The sequence below is a fragment of the Tamandua tetradactyla genome, chromosome 13 (assembly GCF_023851605.1).
Source record: "Tamandua tetradactyla isolate mTamTet1 chromosome 13, mTamTet1.pri, whole genome shotgun sequence".
Lineage (NCBI taxonomy): Eukaryota > Metazoa > Chordata > Mammalia > Pilosa > Myrmecophagidae > Tamandua > Tamandua tetradactyla.
Genome location: NC_135339.1, coordinates 27,741,014 through 27,763,974, shown reverse-complemented (window position 1 = coordinate 27,763,974; position 22,961 = coordinate 27,741,014). Strand labels below are relative to the sequence as shown.

The following is a 22,961-nucleotide window of genomic DNA, read 5'->3' as shown; positions in this document are numbered from 1 at the left end:
TTGAACATGGACAAGTTCAGATCTTTGCTGTTGATATATCCCACATGGCCCCGAATCGGAGTTTTCTGTGCTGTTTGTGATGATCTGTAATCCTCACTCCCACTCCCCAAGCAGATGCCTTACTGTGCCCTTAAAATTACAGTAGGGTAGCTCTGAGGTGGGTGGCTTCATGTGAAGGTGGTGAGGTGGAGTCTTTAAGAAGCATCTTCTTAGGGAAGAAGTACAGTAACTGTTCATTTCTCCACATCTGGGTCTATTACCTGGTCCCAGGTAAAGCCCAAGGTCCAGTCTGGATCCATGGCCCCTATGCCTTGTTCCACATTTCACTTTGATTGAGCAACTGTATTATTTTCTTTCAAAGAGAAGTAAGACCCAGTCTTCTCAAAGCATGTATGGTCCAGAAGTGAAGCTCAACCTGTAAAAAAAAAAATAAAAATCACAACATAGGGTAATATGCCTTCAAAGCCAGGCAAGGGAGTGATCAATGCCACTTGGAAAGGTAATGCTGCATAGTGGGGGTGAGATTTGCAGAGGGTCCTGAAGCAGAAGAAGGAATTTGCCAGGCCAGAAAGGACATTCCAAGCAGAGAGAACGGCAAGTGCAAAAGTGGAGCCTTGAGGCATGGGGAGAAGTTGGGTGATGCTGGCTGCTGTGAAGCTGTTAGAATAGGCTGGTGGTGAGGCTGACAAAGTTGGGAAGGGCTGGGATTGGATATCCCATTAAGGAACTCCATCGATGGGGCCCAAAGGAACTTCCAGGCTAAGGAGTCACCTTTTCAGTCCTGGCAGCGGTGAGGAGAATGAGCCAGCGGGAGCCTTTGGACATCCACAAGGCCAGAGATGGAGGCAGGGGGGTTAATTGTCGAGAGGCCTCCAGAATGGGGTATGTGTAAGATGATCCACATGGAGTAGGAAAAAAGTAGCACAAGTTCCATTGTTACCAGTTTTTTGTTTGGTATGGAAACTTGTTTATTAGTAAAAAGACAGGAGTAAAGAGGAAATATCCAAACAAGGGTTATGATTTTCTACCACCAAGCAACAACTGTGATGATTAAAAATAGATGGATAGTTTTACCTTCCTATCCAAATTTTTAGATATGGAAAAAAATTCTATGGACTTGATGCAGATTCTGTTTTACACAGATTTTTAGAAAGTAATCATTTATGAAGGTCTCTCTTACAAACATAATTATACTCTTGTACTAATTCTTTTTTTAATTATTTATTAATTAAAAGAACTACAAGACACAAACATTCCCAACACGTACACTCAGCAATTCACAATATCATCACATAGTTGCATATTTATCATCATGACCATTTCCCAGAACATTAGCATCAATTCAGAAAAAGAAATAAAAAGAGAACAGAAAAATATAACAAACAAACAAAAAAATTTTACAGGCCATACCCCTTACTGATCCCTTTCATTGATCACTAGTATTTCAAACTAAATCTATTTTAACATTTGTTCCCCCTATTATTTATTTTTATTCCATATGTTCCTCTCATCTGTTGACAAGTTAGACAAAAGCATCAGACACAAGGTTTTCACAATCACACAGTCACATTGGGAAAGCTATATCATTATACAATCATCCTCAAGAAACATGGCTACTGGAACACAGCTCTACATTTTCAGGCACTTCCCTCCAGCCTCTCCATTACATCTTGGATAACAAGGTGATATCTACTTAATGCATAAGAATAACCTCCAGGATAAACTCTCAACTCTGTTTGGAATCTCTCAGCCATTGACACTTTGTCTCATTTCACTCTTCCCCCTTTTGGTCGAGAAGGTTTTCTCAATCCCTTGATGCTGGGTCTCAGCTCATTCTAGAGTTTTTCTCAATCCCTTGATGCTGAATCTCAGCTCATTCTGGGATTTCTGTCCCACGCTGCCAGGAAGATCCACACCCCTGGTAGTCATGTCCCACGTAGACAGGGGGAGGGTGGTGAGTCGTTTCATATGAACAAACCCCAAGACTGGGGGCTCAGCCTATAGCTTTGGTTGTCCATACTGCTTGTGAGAATATCAAGAATTCAACTTGGGGAAGTTGTTTTCCCCTGGTTCTCACCATTCCCCGAAGGGGACTTTGCAAATACTTTTCCACTTACTGATCAAATCACTCAGGGATTCATCAGGGCATCACCTGGACAAACCAACAAAATCTCATGTCCTATACAAAGTTCCATGTACTTAAGGTGTCCAATCAACTATCTACATAAATTATATTAGGAGATGCACTAGTCAAAGTATAAATTTGTACCAAATAAACATTTTTTGCCTTAGTCTCACATATAAGGTGAAATTTTAAAATATTAAGTACCATCTATTTTCAGCACACTGCAGTAATGACATTCTTTTGTTCTTCCTCAGGCAACAATTTTTTTTAATTTGTACATTGTCACTATCATTATACACTTTAGGCATTCCTAGATTACACCATCTCAATCTTTATCGTCTATCTATCTTTGTGATTTCATTTATGCCCCAGCCCTCCTCCCTCTATCATTCTCATATGAAGCTTCATTCAGTGTTTTAACATAATTGTATTACAGTTAGGTAATAATGTGCTGTCCACTTCTGAGTTTTTATATTCAGTCCTGTTGTACAATCTGTATCCCTTCAGCTCCAATTACCCAATATCTTACCCTGTTTCTATCTGATGGTCTCTGTTACCAAGGAAGTATTCCAAGTTTATTCACTAATGTCAGTTCATATCAGTGAGACCATACAGTATTTGTCATTTTGTTTCTGGCTAATCACACTCCACATAATGTCCTTAAGGTCCATTCATGTTGTTACATACTTCATAACTTTATTCTGTCTTACAGCTGCATAATATTCCATCTTATGTAAATGCCACAATTTGTTTAGCCAACTGTCTGTTGATGGACATTTTGGCTGTTTCCATCTCTTGGTAATTGTTAATAATGCTGCTATAAACATTGGTGTGTAAATGTCCATTTGTGTCCTTGGCCTCGTGTCCTTTGAGTAGAGACAGCATATAGATGGGTCCTGTTTTTTAATCCATTCTGCCAGACTATGTCTTCTGATTGGAGAGTTTAATCCATTAACATTCAGTGTTATTACTGCATGGGTAGTACTTTCTTCTACTATTTTGCCTTCTGGATTTTATATGTCATATCTAATTTTCCTTCTTTTTACCTTTACTCATAGTCTTCCTTTCTACACTTCTCCACACCTCTCTCGTCTGTCTTCGTATCTGTCTCTAGTGTTCCCCTTAGTATTTCTTGCAGAGCTGGTCTCTTGGTCACAAATTCTCTCAGTGATTTTTTGTCTGAAAATGTTTTAATTTCTCCCTCATTTTTGAAGGACAATTTTGCTGGATGTAGAATTCTTGGTTGGCAGTTTTTCTCTTTTAATAACTCAAATATATTATCCCACTGTCTTCTCTCCTCCATGGTTTCTGCTGAAAGATCTGCACATAGTCTTATTGGGTTTCCCTTGTATGTGATGGATTGCTTTTCTCTTGCTGCTTTCAAGATCCTCTCTTTCTCTTTCACCTCTGACATTCTGATTATTAAATGTCTTGGAGTATGTCTATTTAGATCTATTCTCTTTGGGGTACGCTGCACTTCTTGGATCTGTAATTTTAAGTCTTTCACAAGAGTTGGGAAATTTTCAGTGATAATTTCCTCCATTAGTTTTTCTCCTCCTTTTCCCTTCTCTTCTCCTTCTGGGACACCCACAACACATATATTCATGCGCTTCATATTGTCTTTCAATTCCCTGCGTCCCTGCTCATATTTTTCCTTTTTTTCCCCTATAGTTTTTGTTTCTTGTCGGATTTCAGATGTTCCGTCCTCCAGTTTAGAAATCCTATGTTCTGTCTCTCTAAATCTACCATTGTAGGTTTCCATTGTTTTTTTCATCTCTTCTACTGTGTCTTTCATTCCCATAAGTTCTGTGATTTGTTTTTTTTAGACTTTCAGTTTCTTCTTTTTGTTCTTTCCTTGCCTTCTTTATATCCTCCCTCAATTCATTGATTTGGTTTTTGATGAGGTTTTCCATGTCTGTTCGTACATTCTGAATTAATTGTTTCAGCTCCTGTATGTCATTTGAATTGTTGGTTTGTTCCTTTGACTGGGCCATATCTTCAACTTTCCCAGTGTCATTTGTTATTTTTTGCTGGCCTCTAGGCATTTAATTACCTTAATTAGTTTATTCTGGAGAATGCTTTCACTTCTTTTATCTAGGGTTTTCTTGCTGGATGAATTTGTTGTCTATCTGTTCTTTGACATTCCATTCAGCTTTATCTGGACCTTTAGCTTAAGTTTTGTTTAACAGAGGAGAGTTTTTCAGTTTTTTTCTTGTTTCTTGCCCTGCTTGTGTGGTGCCTTCCCCCCCCACACACTTAGGAGGGTCTACTTAGGTGTTATAGACCCCAGCCGGATTTTCCCAGACCAAACTGGGCTCCTGTCAGGAGGAAAGAGTCACCTGCGTCGGTTTTCCCTGAGGGTGAGACCCAGCAGGTGGAAAGACTTTCCTGTGAAGTCTCTGGACTCTGTTTTTCTCATCCTGCCCTGTGTGTGGCGCTTGTCTGCCTGCAGGTCCCACCAGCATAAGATGATGTGGTACCTTTAACTTTGGCAGACTCTGCCTGCTGGGGGCGTGGTGGAGACAGAGGAGAGGTTGTAGGCTGGTTTTAATGGCTTCAAATTACCAAGCCCTTATGTCTGAATTCCTTGATGGAGGGATTCCACCTGGGTGGGGCTTCACCCCTCCCCTGGGGAAGGCATAAGCTCCCGATAAGCCCCCAAAAGAGCTCACTTCTGCCTATGCCTGGGGCAGTTGCAGCCTGAAAAGTCCTGCTGCTGTATCCAGAGGTAGTTAAGCCTTTGTAGATATACAGCCACAAAAACCTCTGTTTCCTTCTTTTTTTTTCCCCCCCCCTTTTTCTGTCAATCCTGCCCCCTTGGCATCAGGGCAAAAATGAGCAACTTCCGCTTTGATCAGGTTCACCTAAGCTGGGGGCCTATTTCTAGTAGTCGGAATTTGTTAATTAGTTCCACAATTGGCATTTGATTGTGCCCAGTCCCTGCTGCTGGTAAAGTCCTTTCCTTTCCCCTCTGGGAAGCGGCCTGTGGGGGAGGGGCGCTGGCCACCGCAGTTTTGGGAACTCATGATTCTGGGGGGTGCTTGCAGCCGGTCCAGCTGGTCCAGACTGGGGTACGCTGTGTGTCTGGTTACTATAATGGCTCCGGGAGCTGTTCTGTACTGTTTCTGGTTATTTAGTAGTTGTTCTGGAGGACGAACTAAAATGCGCGCACGTTGTTAAGCCACCATCTTGACCTGGAAGTCTTACCAGTTTTTAAAAGAAAAGTCCACACTGGTGGCGCTGCTTTTCCTACTGTATGCAGGGTTTTTCCTACTGAGGAGTGATGAACAGTGGCCCCTCCTTTATTTTCTAGGCCAATTTTAGCATATTACAAGGTATTAGAGTTTTATATCTTCTGGTTGAAGTAGTTTTGTGGGTCATGTTATCCGACTTTAACTAGACTAACCTCCACAAAATAGACAAGTGGCTTAGGAGAGATTTCTGCAACAACAGCACCGATAACAACAGCAACGACACACCCCCTGACACACACCTGTAGATTGAAGCTAACACATGGACAATGAGGAAACGGGAGTACTGGCGCTTTGCCTATCTCTGGTAAAAGCTCTTCATCAGCCACCTCATGGGGTTAAAAGAAAACAGAGCTCTGACCCAATCCAATGAGAAGTCAGCCAAAAAAATAAAAATAAAAAATGAGGAAGGCTATATATGAATTCTGATTTTACTTTCCATATCAATGATGAACTAATTCCTATGTCTACAGAATGCCTTGAGACAATTAGCTAATGGTACTATGTGGCCACCACATTTAAAAATATTATTTCATCTTTATCTTGTTTTTTTATTTTAATTTTTATTAAGACATAGTTTACTAACAGTCAAATGCACAAAGCATTGTCAGTTCAATAAATGCTATCAATGTATGCCATGTAACTATCACCCAGTTCAAAATTTAACACATTTCCATCACCCACCCCAAAATCCCTTCATGCCCCTTTCCAGTGAATACAAAACCCATCCTAAGGTTATCATTATTCTGACTTCTATCACTCTAAGTGGGTTTTCCTGTTCTCATGTAAGTGGAATCATATACATGTAAACTTTTGTGCTGGGCTTTAGTGATTTTTAAGCTCTTGCATGTATCTAGACTTCATTTCTATATAATCTTGTATATGAAAAATCCTAAGGATTACACTTAAAACTATTAGAACTAATAAACAAGTTCAGCAAGGCTGCAGAATATAAGATCAATACACAAAAAAATCAATTGCATTTATAGGCACTCTAATAATCCAAAAATGAAATTAAGAAAACAATTCCATTTACTTAGCATCAAAAATAATAAAATACTTAGGAATAAATTTAGCAAAAAATGTACAAAACTTATACTCTGAATAATACAAAATGTGACTGAAAGAAATTAAAAATAGAAATAAATAGAAAGACATCCCATGTTTGTGAATTGGAAGATTTCATATTCTTAAGATAGTAATACCTCCCAAATTGATCTTCAAATTCAAGGAAATCTCTATCAAAGTGCCAGTTGGCTTCTTTGCAGAAATCGACAAGCTGATTCTAAAATTCATATGGATTCAGATTAGCCAAAAAGTACTTTAAAGGAGAACAAAGTTGAAGAACTCATACTTCTCATTTCAAAACTTGCTATCAAGAAACTAACCAAGACAGTGTGGTACTGGAATAAGGATAGACATATATATCAATGGAATAAAATTGAGAGTCTAGAATAAAATTGAGAGTCTAGAAATAAACCTCACATTTACGGCCAAGTGATTTTTTTAATCAAAAAAATTTTTTTGGTAAAGTATAAACAGCATAAAATGTCCCATTTTAACGAATGCTTTGTTACTATTACCATTCATTACCAAAATTTTTCCATCACCCCAGATAGAAACTCTGTACCCATTGAGAATTAACACTACCCTGGGATCCCTAGTAATCTGTACTCTACTTTCTATGCCTTTGAATTTGCATATTTTGGTTATTTTATATAAGTGAGATAGTTTGATATTTACCCTTTTGTGTCTGGCTTATTTCACTCAATGTGATGTCTTCAGGGTTCATCTATGTTGTACCATGCACCGAAACTTCATTCCTTTTTACTACTGAATAATATTCCATTGGCTGTATATGCATTTTGTTTATCCATTCATTTGTTGATGAGCAGTGGGCTTACCTCCACCATCTGGCTATTGTGCACAATGCTGATGAATGTTGGTACTTATGGTCAACTGGTTTTTGACAAGAGTACCAAAACTGTTAGTGGGGGAAATGAATGGGGTAAAAATAGTATTTGCAACAAATCGTGCTCAGACAACTGGCTATCCACATGCAAAAGAAGGACAGTGGACCCCTCTATTGTCCATATATAAACATTAATTCAAAATGGATCAAAGTCCTAAATGTAAGTTAAAATTATAAAACTCTTAGAGGAAAACATGGGTGTAAATCATTGTGACCTTGGATTTGTCAGTGGTTTCTTAAATAATGGCACAAAAAGCACAAGCACCAAAGAAAAAAATAACTTGGATTTCATAAAAATTAAAAACTTTTGTACCTCAAAGGATGCCATCAAGAAGGTAAATAATTATGATTCACACAGAATGGAAGAAAGTGTTGTGCAAATCATACATCTGACAAGGGACTTCAATCTGGTATATATAAAGAACTCTTATAATTCAGTAATAAAAGATAAATAATTTAAAAATGAGCAAAGGACATAAATATTTCTCCAATGAAGATCTATAAATGGTCAATAGGCATATGAAAGGACGGTCAGCATCAGCAGACATCAAAACCGTATTGAGATTATCACTCACACACACCAGGATGACTATAATAAACATTTTTTTTTAAAGGACAATAACAAGTACTGACGAGGCTGTGGAGAAATTGGAACCCTCATACACTGCTGGTGGCAATGTAAAATGGTACAACTACTTTGGAAAACATCTACATACAGGCATTCCACCACCATATATGTACCTGAGAGAAAAGAAAACGTGTCTGCCTAAGAACTTATACGTGCATGTTCATAGCAGTTTTATTCTTTATAGCCTAAATTAGATGCAAACCAAATGTCCATTAACCGATGAATGGATAAACAAAATGTATATCCATACAACGGAATATTATTTGGGAATAAAAGGAATGAAGTTCTGAAACATGCTACAACTCTTGTAAACCTTGGAAATGCTGTGCTAAGTGAAAGTAGCTAGTCATACGAGATGGTATATTGTATAACACCATATACAAGAAATATACAGAATAGGTAAATCTATAGACACAGAAAGTAGATTAGTGCTTATCCAGGGCTGGGATAGCTTGGGAAGATTGAGAGGTGACGGCTGAAGGGTCCAGGGTTTCTTTTTAGGGTGATAAAATGTTCTAAAATTGTTTGTGGTGGTGGTCTCACAACGTTGTTACTGTACTAAAAATTATTGAATGATAAACTTTAGATGGGCAAACTATATGATATGTGGATTATATCTCAAAGCTGCTACCAAAAAAAAAAAACCACTAAGAAAAAATAGTTCGTCATTTTATATTGCTGAGAAATACTCCATTTTATGGATATACCACAATTTGTTTATCCTCTCATCTGATAGTGGACATTTGGGTTATTTCCAGTTTTTGGCAATTACAAATAAAGCTGCTGAACATTTGGGTACAAATCCTTGTATGGACATATGTTTTCATTTCTCTTGGGTAAATACCTAGGAGTAGAATTGCTGGCTCATAGGGTAAGTATATATTTAACTTTTTTAGAAACAGTTTCAAATTATTTTATTTTATGCTCCCATCCGTATTATCCATTTTATGTCTTTCTGTTTTTTTGTGTATATTTTATGTGTGTTTTATCATGTACATAATGTATTAGGACAGCAGTATGCATTGGTAGTTTTAGATAAGTAAAACTATATGTTATTGTGATACATGATCAAAACATTTTACTGATGGGGGTTCATGATTCAACAAATTTTATAGCCTGGGGCGAGGGGACAGTTGATACTGCTAAGAGACTGTTTAGCAGAAGGAATGAGGAGAGAGGATGAATTCCAGTGCGTTGTTTGGTTTTGTTGTTGTTGTGCTTGAGACACATTAACAAGTAAAATTGTTAGGGTTTGGTGACAGATGAGCTGCGGGGCGTGTGAAAGAGGCAGGAACTCACTTCATTTTGGTTTCTGCTCAAACGTCACATCCTCAGAGAGCACTTCCCTGTCCATCCTTTCTAAAATAATGCCCTACCCTCTATTTGTTTATAGAGGGTGTCAATTAGGATGAGATTTGGCTGGTTTAATCTACGTATCAGTATTAGATTCTGCTGGTAGTGGCAGAAAACCCTTAAGAGAGCAGTTGGGTACACATATCAGACTTTTATGTTTCTCCCAAGTTCCAGAAATCTGGAGGTGGTCAGTGTGGGACTGAAGGGGTCACCTTGGTGCAAGAGACCCAGACTCCTGCTTTATTTTGTTGCTTTGTTTTGTGTGGCTGCCAGTCCCCAACTCATCTCGCAATCCAAGATGGCTGCTCCCCAGCCCGTCTGTATCTCAGCCAGCAAAAAGGAGGAAGGAAGAAGGGCAAAGAAGGGGGAAGGTGCACAGTGACCACGTCTGCAGGAATGTTCCTGGAAACTACTGTCCAACTCTCTCACCTTCATCTTCTCAGCCAGAACTTGCCACATGGCACATCTAGCTACGTGGGAAGCCAGGAAATGCAGTCTTTGTCCTGGATGACCTGAATTCAGCCCAAAGTTTGAGCTTTTATAAGTTAGGACAAAGGGGAAGTGGTTACTGTGGGTAATAGCTCTGTCAGCTACACCCTGCCATAATTTTCTTCCTAGCACCTGAGTTAATGTATATCTAATCGTAATTTGCTTACTGTCTGTCCTCTCCTTCCCTCCCAGAATATGAGCAGGGACTCTGTCTTGGTCACCACCACATTTGTAGTAAAGAGAAAAGCACCAGGGCAGATTTGGGTGCCTCCCAAATGTTTGCTGAATGAATAAATGACAAGGTGTGGAATCTGGGGGAAAAAAAAAGATTAAGAAGAAAATGACTTGATTGGGAGACACAGAGTTTCATGGGCCTATAGGACGTCGAGGAATTGATCTTCATACACAGTTGTAAATATGGGTCTGTAGCCTGGGATAGAAGTTGGGGCTAGAGATCTTTCTGGGGGGAAGGTGTGGGAGGTGGTGTATGGGCTGGGAATGGGGCTAGAGATTTTGACAAGAAGGATTCTTTTGGTGATCTCAGAGCAAACCATGAGAGAGGAGGGTGTACGCAGCCAGCCTGCCAGTGGGACCCACTGAAGCCAGGTGCCCCACAACACCCGACTTGGCGGGGTAACTGCTTCCACCCCCCACCCCCCTTATATCTCCCTCTGGTCACCTGGATCTGCTTGCTGCTTGGCTTCAGAAGGTCCCTTTAAAGAAAACTCTATAGAGCTGGGACCCACTTGTCATGCTTTACAAATCTAACCAAGGTAGACTGGGTCTCTCAGCGGGCAGAGTCCCCATGCAGGTCTTTGGATCCATCTGTGACTGGAGGTTTCACTGAACCAGGTTGAAATAAAGTTGGATTAAGGACAACGTGGTGAAATGACTATTTCACCTCCTGAGAGCGGGAGGGTGGATTGGTGTTTAAGAGCACAGACTGGAGCCAGACAATAGCCATGGGACCTTGAGAACATCACTGAGCTTCCTTGTGACTCAGTTTTCTCATCTGTAAAACAGGGATAGTATTAGTATCGGCCTCAGTGGGTTGGCTTCTCCTGAGGATCAAACAAGTTACTATAAGCAAAGACTTGAGAATAATACCCGGCATAGAGCAAGTTCTACTTAAATATTAGCTTTTTAAATCTTAAAGCCATGGATTTAGCTTTCAAATATGTCCATTATTGTGAGATTATGTCCTTTTCTCTGTACTAAGACATCTTTTCCTTATGAAAATTATGGTGATAGGAGATGGAAATTATAATTTTGAAAAATATCCTTTTGTGGCAAAAGAAAAAAACCAGAAAGTCCCTTTAAAGGAGAGTACAGAGCTGGGGCCCACTTGTTATGCTTTACCTGATTTCTGTTTGTCTGCTTACATACACACCTGGGAAATGCTAAGCCTAGGGCCCCTGGCCAGGTGCTGCCCGTGGACTCTGTGTGAGCCGTTTCCCTCTGTATTTGGGTGCCAATTCTAAGGGGGCAGGATTGAGGGTCTTTTATTGGCCTGTTATGTGTGGGCACTAGGGAGAACTATTCCAGGAAACTCAGGGTGACCAGAAGGGTGATTTTTAAAAAAAATTAATTAAAAAAAAAATTAAGAACAAACACATTAACATATAATTCGGTTCTACATATATATTCAGTAATTCTCAACATCATCACATAGTTGCATATTCATCATTTAGAACATTTGCATCAATTCAGAAAAAGACAACAGAAAAAGAAATAAAACAATAACAGAAAAAAAAGATTATACATACCATACCCCTTACCCCTCATTTTCATTTATCACTAGCATTTCAAACTAAATTTATTTTAACATTTGTTCCCCCATTATTTATTTATTATTCCGTATGTTCTACTCGTTTCTTGACAAGGTAGATAAAAGGAGCATCAGACACAAGGTTTTCACAATCACGCAGTCACATTGTGACAGCTATATCATTATTCAGTCATCCTCGAGAAACATGGCTACTGGAACACAGCTCTACATTTTCAGGCAGTTCCCTCCAGCCTCTCCATTACATCTTGAATAACAAGGTGATATCTACTTAATGCATAAGAATAACCTCCAGGACAACCTCTCGACTCTGTTTGGAATCTCTCAGCCATTGACACTTTGTCTCATTTCACTCTTCACCCAGAAGGGTGATTTGAGATTTCTCTGGTTCAACAACATACTGGGCTTCCTTTGGAGAGGGAGCCGCCTGAGATAAGGTAAGGGTGGAATGTCCAGGAAGTAACAAGGGGAGGAGACTGAGCTTGGCTCCCATGCCTGGCAGGTTTCTCTGGCCCAGAAGAACTGCCGTCCCCAAAGGGGCATAGAAGCCTCTTTAGGACAGAAACTGAGAAAGGGGCCTCTGGTTGAAAGGGCCTTGCCCAAATGATCAGGGTTGGGCAAGGGACAGACAGACAGAGGTGTTTAGGATACCTGAGAGGGTGAAGCAAAAGAGTTGCCTAGGGTGCAAGATGTGGGAGCCAGATTTAAATGACACAGCTCTTGCCTCACCCTATTCCTTGCCCTATTACCTTAGGCATTCTGCCTGTAACCTCCGGGCATCAGGACTTGAAAATGTAGATGTTTCCAGGGGCCAGTCGGTAGGGTGGGCTGGGTGGGGCCAGGGCCCGCCACAAACAGCAGCGGCTGCTGATTGTTGCCACTTGGTAATGTGGGTCCTCTGTAGCCACACTTTAGATGCCAGAAACCTGGATTTTAAAGTGAAACTTTTTTATTGTTGGCCCATATTTACAAAACACCAGATGGGTTAAATAAGGTGTGTTAGAGGTCGCTTTTCAGCATGATGGTTGTTAGGATGTTGCTGGAAGGTAGAACTTTGGGCAAAGGAAGGAGGGAAAGGGAAAGGCTGAGAGACTGATTTTAGAACTCGGGGGGCTCACTCTGGGGGCTGAGCCTTCTCAGGCAGGCAAGGCAGCAGAGCTGTCTGCAAAGCTGAGAAGGTCACGATTAACTTTCAGCCCAGTTTACTCCATAGCCACAAAGCCACCAACAGTCCTGGAGGAACTGCCTTCGGCGTCATCCAAGAGAGGCCCCTAAAAACATAGGTTTATTCATTGCTGAAATTTCCTAAAGAAATTTCTGTGGAATCTCAGGCTCCAAATCGGAGCCTTGGCTTTCAATTCTGGCAGTTGCTGAGAGTCACCTGGGGAACTTTTAAAAAATGTCCAGACTGCACCCCAGGATTGGTTCATTCACCACCTCTGGCGTTGGGGCCTGGATGTCAGCATTTTTCAAAGCCCTCTAGGTGATTCACTTGTGCAGCCACGTTGAAAACCATCGATCTCAGTAATACAAGCTCTGGGTCAGAGCCCTTCTTTTCCTTCTCTTGGTTTGTGCTGAGCAAGAGAGTTCCAAATGGTGTCAGGGTTGGAAGACATTGCAGTGGTTTGGGCACTGGACTGAAATTTTTTTCTTTCCTCACTATGTTTGAGCTTAAACAAGCTCTATAACCTCCAGAGCCTCATTGATGATTAAGTGGGAATAATGATATTTGCCCTTCTGACCTCCCTGGGCTGTTATCACGAGAAACTGCCCTGTAATCTGCCAAACGTTTTGCAGTCATATTCTTGTGACAAGTGTGCTCCTGTCTACTGGGGAAGAGTTTCGATCCATTGGAGAAAATTTCTGGAGAAACATTCCCGGTGCCATGGGTGGGTCAGATTTCAGTTGTTACAGACATTCATGGGACTGTTGTGACAGCCTTAGCTGCAGCCTGTGCTCTCTTATAGGCAGGAGGGTTTGGTGGGGTAGAGTCACGGGAATGAGAGCAGATGTATGAAGAAAAATCCAGGGGAATAAAGGTAGGGAGGGGAGGGTCATCTAGCGGGAGAGGGAAGGAAACATGTGGAACTAAGGAGGTCTTTGCTGCTTTTTCTGAAGGCCCAGGGAGTATTGGGCAAGTGGGTTTACCTGGAGTCTAAGAGCTCAGTGACAGCAAAAACAAGGCAGAAAAATATAGAAATGCATGAGGTGGTAATCGGTATGACAGAGGGAACACAGGCTCAGCGGCAAGCCCAGTGGTGGTGGGGGGGACAAAAGAAGTGCAGCAGCGGCCCTGGCCTCAGGAAGTTCTGTCTGATTGGAGCAGATAAGACAGGGCCCCCAAGAAGACAGTAAGCAATATCAGGCAGGCCGTCATGACTCAGTATTACTTATCTGAGGCACAGGCTGCCGTGAGGTTGTGGGGAAGGATGGACAGAACTCTGGCTGGGCATCAGAACTGGGTTTGAGGCCAAACTCGACTGCAACCCGATGCTGGACAAGATGGCTCACCTGCTGTGCCTCAGGGCCCTCACCTGTAAAGAAGAGTATTGGTCTACATCTAGATGGACTCGGGGCACAGTCTAAGTTTGCCCTGTGGGAGTTCCAAGGCCTGGGAAGCTGGGGTAAGTAGATGTGGTCAGAGAGGGCTTTCTGGGGAAGGCGGGAGAGCTGGGCCTTTGGTCAGAGAGGGTTAATTGGTCAGGTAGAGGTGAGTGGGGAAGGGAGGGCAAAGAAGGAAATATGAACAAGGGTTCAAACAGAACGACCTCAAAAGGGCTGAGGACAGTGGGAAATTGGTCTGGCCTGGCTGTGGCCAACAGTGGGAGGAAGGGATAAATTTGAGAGTGTCAGATTACAAATGCCCTCAGCAACCTGGCAGAGATGTTTAAATTGGCTCCACTGGAGAGGAAGGGGGCCATTGAGGGATTTTGGGCAGGGTCGTGATGTGATTAGGCTGCTTTTTAGCAGGATTAATGTGGCCTGGTGCTTGGAATGGCTTGGATGGCGGGAAGCCAGGAACCAGGGAGGATAGGCAGAAGACTCTTATAATATTTCTGGCATGGGGTGATTAGGCTTGGGGAATGAGAGGAGGCAGTAAGTCAGGCCTAGAGACATTTCTCAGGAACTACCGAAAAGCCTTTGGACCTGGCTGTATTGGGGGAGGGGGGGAGTGGGGAAGAAGGGAGTCACCTTGAGAAGTAGCTGCTCTCTCCAAGGCCAGGGAAGAAAAAGCAAGGTAGGCTTTTCATTCCTGCCTGGGATGGAAGATCTCAGGGTAGTCTAGTCATTTGAGGGGTCAGCTTCTCCCTGACTCCATCAGGCTCAGATAAGAGATCACAGTCATAGTGGAGGCTGGGTTAAGGGCATGCTCCTGATAACTGCACCCTGCTCATTCTACCCACTGCATGCCAGGCTAGTTGGGGGAGACAGTGCAATTAGCAAAATATGGTCCTCCACCCTCAAGGAGCTGCCAGCCTTGAAAGTTTTACAGAATTACATTTGCAGGACTCAAATCAGATGGCACTGGAGAACGACCATCTTGTTCTCATTCACACAATTTTGCTTTATGGCCATGAAGGTAGTATAAGTGTTTCATGGGTGCTTATAATAATATCCAAGATTCAGGTTGTGTGGCTGTTTTAGTTTGAAAGCTGATGGAGTGTGATATACCAGAAACAGAATGGCTTTTAAAAAGGGGAATTTATTGTTGCGAGTTTACATTTCCAAGGCTGTGAAAATGTCCAAATTAAAGCAGGGCTATAAAAACATCCAATCTAAGGCATTCAGAGAAAGATGCCTTGGTTCAAGAAAGCCTGTGAAGTTCAGGGTTTCTCTCTCAGTCAGAAAGGCACATGGCAAGATCTACTGACTTTCTCTTCAATGGCTTTCCCAGAGCTCTGTCTGTTCTATTGGCTCTGTTGGTTCCAGGGGCTCTTCTGGCTCTACAGCTTTTTCCTAAATGGTTTCCTCTTAAAGGGCTCTGGTAAGCAACTCCACCTTGAATGGGTGGAGACACATCTCCACGGAAATAATCAAAAAGCTCCCACCCAGCAATATTGAATGAAGATTAAAGAACTTGGCTTCCCTGGGGGACACAGCAGATTCAAACCAACACAGTGGGGAGTAAAGCTTTTAAATAATTTTAGGGAACCTCTTGGGAAAGGAATTCAAAATTTCAAATATAAAACTGCTATGTCCTCCCAAGACCCAGAAAAGGTCAAATGCAATTGAGTAGTCCTGAAGCTTAAACCTCAACACCTATGATACCTGCCATGTACTAAGTATATATTATGGGCAGGTATTTTATTTATAGTATTTAAAATATTTCAAAAAGGGGATGGACTCAGGCTCAGTGCTCAGTGCCGTTACTCAGGGTGCCACGGCCATAAGGCCAGTGAGTGAGGGCTGCACTCCGGACCCAAGGTTGCAAAGGTCAGGTCTAGCTTCTTCTTTCCAGGTGCTGTTGGCAGCTGTCCGGATCCTAGGGTTCATAAGGAGGGTTGTCCCCTAACTCCAGGGTATTCTTGCTAGGCATGGCTAGGGACTCACAGGATCTGGGGCTGGGTTAGAGGGGGGCAGTTGGGCTCTGGCAATCTCAAGGCATCACATGGTGTAGCCCTTCATTCCAGGGTATTAGCCTGTCAGCAGAGGCCCCCAATCTATTATCTCCACTGGCAAAGGGTACCCAGGAATGTGGACTATTTAGGCAGATGCAGAGACACTCAACTGGGAGGACAGCAAAACCCAGGAGTGAGAGCACTGGCTGTGAAGACAGACCCAAGGTCCAATCCCAGATATACAACTTCCCGGCTGTGTCAAGTCCAGTAAGATATGTGGCATCACTGAGCCTCAGTGGCCTTACCTGTAGAAGCTGAATAGTAACCACTCCTCTGTATTTTTGAGCTCAACACGTTATCTTATAAAGATAGTAACCACTCCTCTGTATTTTTGAGCTCGACACGTTGTCTTATAAAGCAGTAAAGCTCCTAGCAGTGTTGGCGCACAAAGCAATGAATCTAAGAATCCTACGCTAGTCATCAGTTCTAGTACTAGCATAAATACCTCTAAATCTGCAATCCCCCTTTCTTTAGTTTTAGTGTTTTAATCATCTTTAAGTGTACAATCCAGCGGCATTAATTACATTTACAACGTTGTGCTACTATCACTCCCCTCCCCCCCTTTGAAGCTGAATGGTTTTCTAGGGATCCCTCCCACCCCAGCTAACTTCCTGTACACACAAACGGCTCTATTAAAAATATGGCATCTGGGAAGGAAGCTTGAATTGTCCTCCCAAGTCTGAAAGGCCTGGGTGCCCAAGAGAGGCCTGCACCCAGGTCCCGCCCAGCGGGCGGACGCCTTCACCTAGAGCCACGGGAGAGTCGGCTACTCAGAGGCGGGTGCTACTGGGCGTCGCACTGTTTTGAGTAATGGAAATCCGCCAGCCGAAGATTAGGTCGGGCGGGCGCGAGGAGAGGGGGTGATGCGCTGCGCCTGAGGGGCCAGGAGGGGCGCCGCGCCCCTGCTCTGGACTCGCAAGAGCAGGCAGGCGCGGCGACCCGGTGTTCTCCCCTGGCTCCGGCTTCCTCCGGCACAGTCTGGCCGGCTTTCCATGTCCATTTCTGCAAACTCCCTCCCGGCGTCTCCCTTTCCTCAGAACTCCCGGGGCTGAGGTCTACTTTCCGAGGAAGGGGACAGCCTGCTCTTAGCTGTCCCAATGCCAGCAGCAAACGCTCTCAGGGGAGCCCCGCCGCCCCGCGCTCTTCCCGGAGCCCAGCGCCCCGCCCGCCCGGGCGCCGCCACTCGGAACCGTGCGCGTGAGAGAACCTCCCGGCCCCCGCACCGGCTCCCTACGTGGGGGACGTGCAGGGTCTGCCCGGCTTTGGGGGATTTCGCAGTGTTCCCCGCCCCCTTTCCGGCGAAGGAGGGAGCGATCGCCGCGCCGCCCTTCTCCAGCCCGGGCGCCACCGCCCTGCGCTGCTGAGGCGTGCCGCAGCCAATGGGCGCGGAGGAGGTGGGCCGGCTCGCGGCTGTCACCCTCCCGGGGACGCGAGCGCGGAGGGAGGGAGCGAGCTCGCGGAGCCGCCGCCTAGCCCCGGGCCGTGGGGGAGGAGCCGCGGGAGGAGGAGGAGGAGCTGCCGAGCAGCCGCCCGAGGACCACTGTTCGTCCCGGCTGCGGAGGACAGACGCCGGCCCCACGCCTGCCGCCCCGCGCCCGTGACCACCAGCATGCTCGCCGCGCAGCTCCTAGCCTATTACTTCACCCAGCTGAAGGATGACCAAGTCAAAAAGGTGAGTTCCCGTCGGGCACCGCCGCCGGGCGCCCTGGCCGCAGCAGTGCATTCCGGCATCCGCTCGCGGTCGCCGCCTCCATCCACGCGCTCCCATCCTCCCCCGGGCCAGCACTGGCTTGGCCTGCGGGGCGGTGGGGAAGGCTTCTCGCTTCGATCCTCTCCGGCATTGTCGGTGTGGGTGTGTGTGAGGGGTGGGCGGCTGACCCCCGAGACTGGGCTGCTTGCTGCAGTGTCCTTGAAACGGGCTGTGGATGTCAGATGGGCCGTGCGAGGAGGTGGCTGCGTGGGGACCCACTGGCCGGTCCACAGCGCTCGTGTGGAAGGGTCCGAGCGCCGTGGGCGGAGGTGTGATGACCGAGATGCTGGGGAGCTGAGCGAACAGTAGGCGGGAGTGCTGGCTGGAGGCCAGCCATCCCATATTTGGGGTTTCCAGCGGAGGGCGCCGGGTGCCCCGTGCCCCGGAAAGACTGTCACTGGGCTCCCCCAGCTGCTGCGACTGCTCGTTAATCAGAGGATGGGGTGACCAGTCTGGGTGACAAACCCGGCTTCCCAGAACCGGGAGGGGCGCTGAAGCCACGGGAAACTTTGCTCATAGGCCTCAGGTCTGGAGCTGCACGTCTGAATGGAATTTTTTTATTCCTCTACGTGACAGCTCTCCTACGCTGTAATTTCTAACCAGCTCTGGGAGCTCAAATAAAGAGACTTTGGTCATTTGAGTTGGATGTAGGCCTTGACACATATGGTTTGTAACATGTATGTACTTGTACATGATGGCGTATTCCTATCTGGAGATGTTGCTGCCTTTGACATCTGTCATGGGTGAAATATTGCCCACTGGCAGGTTTCTGCCAATTTTACTACCGAGTTTTCAAGAAATAGTCTAGGCTGTAGGGAAGGATGCCTGTTTTATCAGTGCCAGGTGTGGCACAGGTTCCTGACCCACCCACCCTTGGAGCAGGTGATGTTATTGCCCAGGCAAGCTGGGATGGATGTAAAAAGTCAACCTGACTGGTATAGTGCTACCTGTGGGCGAAAGGCAGAAGCAGCAGCCTTAATTTCCCGCCCTGCAAGCCACAGAATGGCAGTGCTCTTTGCATACACCTAAGAAGACACCCCTCCCCCACGGTAGAAAGCAGGCCTGCCGAGGGCAATGACCTCATCAAGGTCACCCAGCCAGTTAGAGGCAGCGCGAGGGCAAGGACTCAGGGTGGGGACCCAGGACTCCCACCTCCTTCCTCCGGGAAACTTGACCAGTCTCCTCTTGGAAGTCAGAGGGAGTTGATGGTGAGAGACAGAGCCCCTGGGGCAGCCTCCTGGGATCCTTCGCAGGCCTGGGAGTCAGTTCTGTGAGTTCCGCTCATCTCCATGGTCCATCATCACTTTAAGGGCCAGTGACTCTGAGCTGCCAAACCAGGGGACCTCACGGTTGCTTCCTGGAGTTCCCTTCTGGCCACTGAACTCTGGGAGAGGAGAGTGACAATGTTTAAATTTCACAAGTTTTCTTCCGTGATGTTGTACATCTTTGGCGCTCTTTCCATTCCACAGGGGGGACATTAAATGTGGAGACAGACCTCCCAGCACTACAAGGCATGCCCAGATCAGGCCTCTGAAGTCAAAAAGAGTTCACTGCCCTCCTTCTGCACGGTGCCCTCTGTAGCTGCAGACAGCATACTGGGGTGGGGTGGCGGTGACCTTGTAAACCTCCGGCATCCACATGCACCACAACCCACGTGACCTCTGGCCCCTTAAGGTGGATTGCACCCCTTGAGGTCTGCTTTATCAGGCATGTGATGTCTAACATGGCCCCCAGAGCTCTCTCCAACTGTTGGGCAGCCTGATTTACACATTTATTCTGTCTACCAGGCTGCTGTAGGTTTTTGTGTGTGTGGTTTTGGAGTCACTGGATCCTTAAATCCTTTCTCCCTGTGACATTGTTATTCTGATGTCCCCTCCCCCTCTGGGCCTCAGAACCTTGCTGGAGGTGGGGCTTAAGCTTTGGCCAGACAGTATTGTTTGTCAAGGAGATTTCCTAAAAACTAGATGGCTTTCTTGAACCTCAGTAAAGACTTTTTATGCCATGCCTGCAACCCCTTGGGGACCCAGTTTGATTTCGCTCTCTAGCCCCAGGGCAGCTCCCCAGGATAGCAGGTCTCAGTGGCAGACCTGGCATTTCCCCACCTCTCACTCCCCCAGGCCTGAGGAAGTGGGGAAAGTTGGGGATTGTTCAGGATTCTGAGATAATCACGGCTGGGGAGTCATTTCTTTCCCCATTACTCTTTGAGGCACATCAGTAATTTAATATCATAAAATATATTCTGGGCGGTACGACGGTGGCTCAGTGGACAGATTAGAGGCACGTTAAAAGTATTTTGAGGCCAAGGGACCCAGGCTCTAGCTGCAGAATATGCAGATGCTAGAGACTGGTTTCTATTCCTGGTGCCTGCCTATGCCAAAAAACAAACAAACAAACAAATATATATATATATACACACACATATATATTTTGAGTTAAAACAGTTTAAAAGGTCCAGATTCCAGGCTTGGGGGCCCCACTTTCCAGACTGGCTCTACATAATATTGGCTAATAGAGTGTCATGAAAATGATGTCCTGACATTAGGTTAGCCTGGAGCACAAAACATGCATTTTCCCTTCACTCTTGTAGTGCTCTTTGGAGGAAAGGAAGGCACGTATGTGCCTGTGAAAGATTCCATTCCTGAGGATCCCAGCATCTGCATATTCTGCAGCTAGAGCCTGGGTCCCTTGGCCTCAAAATACCTTTAACGTGCCTCTAATCTGTCCAGCTTCTTCCACTCCGTTCGGAGCCTGGAGGATGAAGGATTGCAGAGTGCTGTGTTTGATTAGGAAAAGGAGATGGGTTCAGGAAGGAAAGAACCTGGCCTTTAAAGAGATGCTCCACTTTGCTTCTTCTGGGGTTGTCAGTGGTGAGCAAACACCAGTGGATTTTCTCTGGGTCTGATCCCAGGACCCTGCGTAATTCCGATCAGGCAGGTGAGAGTTGTCCAATGGCCAAGCCCAGGAGTCATCCAGTGCTGGCCCAAGAAAAAGGCGTCGGTGTGCTTAGCAATTAAAGGGTCCATTTCCTCTGAATCCATGTGCCCCAGCTGCAAAGTCAATCATTAAAAAAAATTGCCCCTTCCTTATTGCTCAGAGTGAGGGAGAGAAAATTACAAAAAATGTCTTGTACGCCTTTCTGTCTGGTGTTGTATAAATATCTGGTGAGAATGTTGCTCCTTGGCAAATCTTCATTTCATAATCCCTGTCCCCTCTACCTTTGATGTTGCTAGGGGTTCCACAAGAAGCCGCAGCATCCTGTTTGGTTTCATAATTTGGGAATGTTGTGAAGGAGTCAGCTGGGAAAGTGGGTGGGTGTGAGGGGTTTCACATCTGGCTATGCTGCTGTCTTCCCACGTCCCTGCTGTTCTCCTGAGAGGACATGGGCAGCTTTCTCCTAAAAAAAGACTGATGTGGCGTGGCTGGTACTGTCTCCGTGTGTGTCTACAATCAGGGATTCCTGGCTGGTGGAATTAGCCACTGCAGTCAGCTCCTGACCGAGCCGGAGGAGGCCCCTGGGAGGCTGGATGGAGAGAGGCAGCCCTGCCCCTCTGTTCAGGAAGCAGGTGTGGCCAGGCTCGTGGCACCTCTCTCTTACTGAGCAAAGATCCTTAGAATCAAATCCGATCACTGGAACATACTCATCTCTTCATGTTTGTTATATGTTTGAGGTACTGAGCTAAGTTGGGGCAGGAACTAGAAATCAGACAGAAATGGCCCCTAATCTCACCGAGCATAAATATTTGCTGTCAGTTGTGTCATGTGCAAAGCATTAACTTCTATGAGAACACGTGAAATGGGAAGTGGGGAAGGAACAGATCTGGATTGGGGGATCACTATTTTAGGAACCCCCAAAGCCAGGACTTAGATGCTGGTCTGTTAAGTGCCCGGGGAAGCTGTCCCCTCTCCCTGCTGTCAAACTTGGGGAAGGTGGGTGGAGGTTAGTCTGGTTGGGGAAGCAGGACAGGTGCCCACTGCCTTCCAGCCTACTGACCCCCTAATATCAGGATTGTAGGCAGCCACTTAACTATACATTGTGTTCATTGTATCTGATCTTAAAGAAAAATAGGTAAAGCTTTAAAGCTTTAACTGTTTTTACTTCTGAGAACGACATTGTCTTGTAAGCAATACAAATGGGGTGTTATACTTAGAAACTTTGTAAGGCAGAGCCAATTGATACTAACAAAATGTAGCTTTTGTTTCTCTTTAGGGTTTCTCTCTTTTTTTTGGAGGGGGAGGGTAGGAGGAGTGGTGCATGGTCCGGGAATCGAACCTGGGTCTCCCGCATGAAAGGCGAACATTCTACCACGGAAGCACCTGTGTGGCCTGGGCTTTCTCTCTCTCTCTCTCTCTCTCTTTTTTTTCTTATTACACACAAAAAGCAATATCTTTCTCTCTTCTTAATGAGAAGTTGTTTCCTGAGCAACACCCACTTTATGGGTGTCATGTCAGGTATCAGTAATCATTTTATTATATATGTATATAAAACAATACTTCCAGTTATGATAACATACATGAGTGTGTGTTATTGGATTTTTAAAAACCCTGGGTGAGGTTGTCATGACAGGAAGTGTTTATCCGTGACTGCCTTGTCTGCTGCAGATGGAAGACAGAGATTTTATTCTTCATTTAGAAGCGGACACCGGAGGCCCACCCGGAGGACATAAGTGACTTTCCTAAGGTCACAGGAAAATCAGGAATGGGATCCCAGGGACTGTTCTTGCTGTCTCTACTTTCTTTCCCTTAGGAAAGATTTTAATGCTTTACTGTGGAACTTGTATTTTAATTCTGTCCCCCACAAATTGATATATATGAGTTAATTTTTAAATTATGAAGTATTTTAGGTGCATAAGCAATATCAAGGTTCACATAACAACCCCCTGGGTACCCCCCACTCAGCTTAAGAAATAAAACATTGCAGATATCACTGAAGCCCCTTCCATACCTGCGACTGATCCCATCTGCTTCCCCTCCCTCCAGAGGTGACATTT

At 45.0% G+C, this 22,961-nt stretch overlaps 1 protein-coding gene across 8 annotated transcripts in view; it reads left to right on the top strand.

Moving 5' to 3' along the window:
• The window catches only part of HK1 (hexokinase 1), a 156,831-nt gene that overhangs the window by 40,814 nt on the left and 93,056 nt on the right, over window positions 1-22,961 (top strand). The window contains exon 1 of one of the 8 annotated variants that reach the window (XM_077125063.1): window positions 14,009-14,228. The exons of 6 other annotated variants lie outside the window; for them this stretch is intronic. In XM_077125063.1, the coding sequence (XP_076981178.1) occupies window positions 14,169-14,228 (60 nt within the window). In that variant the 5' untranslated portion in view covers window positions 14,009-14,168. Of the gene's footprint in view, window positions 1-14,008; window positions 14,229-17,733; window positions 17,896-22,961 lie in introns of those variants that run through there. One more of the 8 variants, XM_077125062.1, reaches the window with a different exon arrangement.